This window comes from Anser anser (assembly GCF_964211835.1).
Source record: "Anser anser genome assembly, chromosome: 12".
Taxonomy (NCBI): Eukaryota; Metazoa; Chordata; class Aves; order Anseriformes; family Anatidae; genus Anser; species Anser anser.
This window is the reverse complement of record NC_139733.1, coordinates 12,630,384-12,636,383: the sequence shown is the minus strand read 5'-3', so window position 1 is coordinate 12,636,383 and position 6,000 is coordinate 12,630,384. Positions and strand designations below refer to the sequence as shown.

At 51.1% G+C, this 6,000-nt stretch overlaps 1 protein-coding gene across 2 annotated transcripts in view; it reads right to left on the bottom strand.

The window, feature by feature from the left end:
- Window positions 1–529: 529 nt before the first annotated feature.
- Window positions 530–6,000, bottom strand: part of CHCHD6 (coiled-coil-helix-coiled-coil-helix domain containing 6) — a 110,883-nt gene continuing 105,412 nt past the window's right edge. For both annotated transcript variants that reach the window (XM_083795838.1, XM_083795839.1), the window contains one exon: window positions 530–1,071. In XM_083795838.1, the coding sequence (XP_083651964.1) occupies window positions 1,048–1,071 (24 nt within the window). In that variant the 3' untranslated portion in view covers window positions 530–1,047. The remainder of the gene's footprint in view (window positions 1,072–6,000) is intronic.

Here is a 6,000-nt window from a genome sequence, read left to right as displayed (position 1 = left end):
GAGCAGCAAACTGCCAAATGGAGGAGAGGCCACAGCCAGAGAAAGGGGATGAAGTTACCAAGCTAGACCTGCTCCCCTGTTTTGCTGACAGGTCTTTAGCAAATCTGTTGATCCTACCTCTTGGAGGATGAGATGTCAGACACACACAGCTCCCGCTGTGCCTCGGCTCCACACGGAGGGCACAAAACCAGCACAAGGCTGAAAGGGATGTGTTTCGTGGCAGAGAAAGGAGGAGCTGTGCACAAGAGTCGGTGCAAGGAAAGATAACTAGGGCTCTGCATTCAGCAGGAAAAGGGTTTTTCAGTATGATTCACCAACACCAGCCAGGACTTTGCACTCTTCCAAGTACTTTCAAATAAGCCAAATTCATTCAGCCTGAGACCAAAATGAACGAGTTCTGTGATTTATAAACTACGACTGGAAATAGTTCTATTCCCCACACTTGGTGGGAGTTTTTGTTGGCACAGGTAGGAGGCAGAAAATGGCAATCTGCAAACTCATGGGACTGAAAGCATCTCACAGCACGCAGTGACCATTAAACACTTTATTGTTTAGGAGGGAACTTTAGAAGGGAAGAAACAAGCCTGCTGGTGTAACCAGTGGGAGCATGCTAGGAACAGTTAATCCCAACAGGCTAGTCAGGGTTATTTCCAAGTATTTCAGACCCCTTTTTCTGGAGCAAATGGACAAAGATAACAGCTCTTGAAACTCAGACACGGGTTGGTGAAACAAAAGCTAGCACAGGGTGAACTAGGCCTGTGCGGGGCAAACCTCCAAGCTATAAGCTGTGCTGGGGTCAAGACAGCTTTTGGCATTGTATTACAATAAAAAAAGGAAGCAAGTGTTCCCCTCTCCCAGGACCCTCCTCCCAACTCCAGAAGCATCCACCGAGCCCAATACATGCAGGCAATTAGAAGAGGAATCACGTCGTTGTCTTGGACCGCGAAGGGCAGAAGGCACCGGTTTTGGTCAGCGTCTATCCAGAAGGGTGCTGGGCCTTCCAAAGGCGTCTGTGGTCCCTGTCCTCTGCTCTTTGGCGGCTGACGTTTATCCAGAGTTAACTAACAGCTCCTGGAAGGAAAAGGAGACAAAGGAAAAGGCAGCAGGTTAGCTATGCGGCTGTTGACCTTGGACTGCTTCTTTCAGGAACAAAGGAGCGATGCTGGCTGGGGTAAGACTACAGAGAATCCCTCAGAAAATTTACCAGGTATTGCCTTCTGCAAAGTACAATAAGACACTCAGGGGGACAGAGGACTGTAGAAGCAAGAGAGCAGGTCATGATATCAAAGGCAAGACTGATCCTGTGAACTAGAATATATGGTCAGTTGTAAATGCTTAGGACTTATAAATCTGATGGCCTACAGCAGGAAAGGCCACAGACTCGGCTAACCAGGAGGAGTAAGCATAGCTCTAAGTCCCAGCCTCAGCAGGACAGGGGAGCACTTTGATTAGCTGCTGCCAAACACGCACACACCTCTCATCCCAACACTTGGAGCGGGACCAGAAAAGAGGGACCCAGAGACTACCCTACTGAGAGTCTTCTTCTTAAGACCCAAACCCTTCGAAAATTCAAAGTAAACTCATGTCTGCTTTGTCCTCGCAGCAATCGCCTCTGTTGTAAGTGATAACTCCTCAGATCCTGCAGGTATCTGTTCATGAGCTGTGGACTTTCTGCGGGTAGGAGCAAGAGGCTTTAGACCTTTTAAGATGGAGGTTGCAGAGCTAGCTATGGTCTCTTCCTATTTTAACTTCTCACTCCTAAAAATTCAAATAGATCAATCCAATAGCACCATCACCTGTGGACGAGCACACACGTGGCATCAGCTGTAACGCCTCTCCCCACTGGGGGTCTGTGGTATCGACATTGGACCCTACCGCAAACCCCAGGTAGTCAGCTCTCATGGGGCAGCACCGACTCCTTTGTAACAACGACCTGCTGGTGGTCGTGGTAGCGACACAAACAGGAGAATCGCAGAGGGTGATCCCATCAGCTTGCTGCTTTCTTCTCACGCTCTGGCTAGGTACGCCTCCAAAATGGAAGACAGAGCAGAGAGTACTTACCCACATTCACAGCACCTTGCTAAAGCCAGCTACAGACAGATGACCACAGAGTTAGCTGCATGTGATTTCGTCACCCAGCTGCCTAGGGCTGGACTGGTGCTCGTTCTACTCCTTGTGTAACAAGGCTTTCTTAGGAAAGAGGCTGTGCTTCCTTGAAAGTGAACCAGAACGGAGACCATCACAGATTAATGCTGCTACCACACTCGGCAATATCTATCAGAAGGTGAGGGTGTCATCTAGGCTACTTCTGCACAGCAGGCTGATATTCAGTGCCTTATACCTGCGAAGTCAGCGTATTCAGCCTACATTGACCATGCATCTCCAAAGACAGCCCTGTCTCTAACAACAATGAACTGGAAAAGCTTCAAAGGATTTGAGAATTAAGAGAAAATTGTTTGCCAAATTATTTAGACAAAGCTTATCCAGAAATCTGACAAACGAACCATCAATATTACTTGACTGACTCTAATTTCCCAGGTAATTTTTGTCATCATTACTGACTTAAAAGTTTTGCACAGAGCAATACATTTTAAAAACTCCAACAGCATTCACACAAATTGTAATGAGCAAAGCAGCAACAACTCACAATCAATTTTGCAATACGGTAATTTGCTGCATTCACACTGTAACACTTCAGTTAAGTGTCAAGGAACGCTACATTTTGTGACAAAGCCACTGATGTGGCCACTCTGCCGCTAACCCTTATAGAAGGCACTAAAGCCTTTTCTTTCAAGTAATTTTCTTTAAAAAAAAAAAAGCACAGTTACGCAATTTCATGTTCTTAATCATAACTACATTCTTGTACTTGTTTCAGGAGAAAACGCAAAGAGCCAGCACTTAACCTCAATCAATTCTTTCCAGCCCAGCCCATCCACGTACTGGGGACACGTCCAGCTGGAGGCTCACAAACACTCCTCCTGCAGAAACACCAGGCTCCGTCTCACTTTGGATGACTAAGCTTTCTGAAAACCTTTCGCACAGTGAGCGCTGGACCCAGAGCTGATGAGATGCCAGACAGGCGAGACACCAATTTCCTGCCGTGCAGCTCGCACCAAGGGAAGTTTCTGTGAACGAAGGATGCAGGTAACGATACCGTCAATCAGCCCACGCTGCTCCCAGTAGCGGCCAGACCCAACTGCCTCAAAGTCCAACCTGCGCTGGATGGAGTGACTGATGAATTTCCCTTCCCTCCTCAGGGCACAGAGTGCTCGGGGCGGTTGGCATTTCTCGGGAACTGGAGCGCTCCCAGCGCACCACGCACTGCACAGGGGGTGACTTCCCAGCTGTTTCGGACTTTTCGGCTCAGATGCCAACCCAGATCTCACACCATTTGCCAAGCTCATGTAGACCACTGCCATCGTGCCTGGCAGGGGCCCGTTGTTGCCCGTTCTGGGCAGGGCAGGCACCAGTATGAGCTAACAACGTGGGGGCCAGAGGCAGAGACCAGAGGTCTCCTCTGCCAGCCACCGCCGAGTGTCGCACAGCTGCTGCACGCTGCACAGAGGAAGCTCTGAAGGCCTTGTGGTCTGTTAGCACATCGTATAAGAATATGCTCGCTACCATATGCACGTAATTGTTTTCACTGTTCCCGGGCCATCAGTTCATAAACCTGTGGCTAACTACTTAAATGCACGGTGGTGTTGATTTCATGCCTCGCACGCTGCATAATAGCATGGAAGGACGCCACATCTCCAAGTCTAGACCAACTCTTCGCTAAGCCAGCCGTTTACACCAGCGTTTCATTTCCAGCTAGCTCTGCAGCCACGCTGACACAGATTCGGCACCCCTTGGTTCCCTTCCAACCTGGAACCCTCCATGCAAGATGCCAATGGACTGCCACAACACTTACCTTGGGCAGGAGGAGCCCAGAAAGGGAAGGAGAAGCCTTTCCTCTATTACACGCCCTTATCTTTAGGTATGCACCAGCCAAGTTGCATGTGCAGCAAGCCCAGGCAGCTTGCAACCAAGAGCTGTTCTCACACGACGGGATGCTCCCAATTAATCAAGTTGAGGCTCAGCCTGAAGTTGAGAGATGCATCACGACGGAGCTGCCCCACAGCTGGCAGGTAGCTGTCTCTGCTGCAGTCTCAGAAAGCCTTGGAGAGTGCACTGCGCTCACTGATGAGAGGGGACGCTGCCCTTCTTGCACCGGGCGGACAGATTATTTTTGATGCCACTGCCAATGCAACACCAGGCAGAGACCAGGTTCCAGGCGTGAGGAACTCCAGCGCCTCTACACACAAGAACTGTGTCCATACAAAGGGGTTCGAGGCAATTCATCGCAGCTGTGGCTGCAGGAAAACAGGCATGGCAAGCTGCTCAGCACCGAGAGCCAGTCCAGCTGGAGGGCAGGCAGCGACCTCCTCCACGCCTCTCCTGGCAAGCAGGAACCCGAGGCACCAATCCACGCTCTTCCAGCCCTGTGAGACCCTGGTTTTGAACTGACCGCGGTCAGAGCTGGCTTGCTGCTCAGCTCACACAGCCGCCGCTTCGCAGCAGCTGCGGGGAAGCCGGTAGCTTTCCAGTGCTGGTTCCAGCTGAGTGAGGAGGAAGGGTCAAGCTCAGAAGGCACATCTGCTCCATGTTCCACCCCGCTGAGAAGGGAGCCCAGTCAAAGCCCAGCACCGTCCTTCTCCCATATGGGAGAGCAGCGGCCTCAGGAACAGTAAGCCTCAGCGAGAAGATTTTTCAGTGCACCACTCTCGTGTTCCTCCTCCTTTGCTGCCAGCGACATCCCAGCACCAGAGCTCAGGCTGCCCAGCGTCCTCTCCACCTCCCGCTGCCCTGCCCTGCGCCTCGGCTCTCAGCCTCGAGGAGGAACGTTCCTCCCCAAAAGCCAGGCCTTGAAGAAATTCCTCCCCCTGGGTTCGCCAAGGATGCTGTTTGCCAAGCCTCAGCTGTGCAAAGATGTATTTATTTACCCAGCCTTCAGTCTCACAGGGGCAAACCCTGCAGGTCTTCTCCAGCGAATACCGTACCTTTGTTCTAACGTTCCTTCAAGCAGTCACACCAGGGCGCTCGCACATATGGGCTCTGCGTAGCTACGAGGAAATCAGAAGGCAGATCCCCATGATAAATGACGCCGTGCACTCGGAGTGTCAGTGACAAAGTAGAAATTAATCTCCGTAGTTCCTAGCTCTCCACCATGCGCAGGCAGCTTTCTCAAAACCAGAATACCTGTTGGCACACGACTTCAGGAACACGACCGCCCCACTTCTGCACCTCTGTTAGTCTGGGAAGAGGCGCTAACAAACTACAACAATCCTCACCTGTCCTAAGGCGGGTGTTCAAGGCCTTTCAGCTGGGGAAGGCATTTGTTGTGCGGCTATTAGCACCCCGACGCATTGCAAGGGACATTTGAGTCACTTTGTTGTGATGTATGCTGTAGGTATTTTTTGGTTATGTGCAATTTGTTCTGTTACACGCAGGGTATTGGCTATTTTGCAGAGCAGCTGTGCTGACTAATGGATCCCAGCACTTCCATGCCATATAGCTATCGCGCAGAAAAGCCGCTCTGTCTCCCTCATCCTTCAGGAGCCCAACACTTGCTGTCCTTGGGTTTGGAATACGAAGGGGCAGCAGCATGCCTGGCAGCAACAAAAAGCATTAATTCAAAAAGCTATGAAGAGAGTTTTGTCTTCCCTCTCCTCTGTGCTGGTGTTAATAGCTTTGCAAAGCAGAGAAGTTCACCCGATGACTTCTTGGCTACTTCCCCAGATGGTGCCTTCAAAGCCAGCCTACCGGCGGCGAAGGCGCCTTCCAACACGCTTGCAGGACACGCTGTCAGAACGCCCCAGAGAGTGCCTTCACGTGGAAGTCCCCCGGTCCACACACCCCACAAACAGAGCGCGAGAAAGAGAAACAGCTTTTCTGGTCGCCTCCCCGCTCCTCGTTCTCTCTTGACTCAGGAGAGCCGCCACGCTGTTTGCTTTGCTCTGC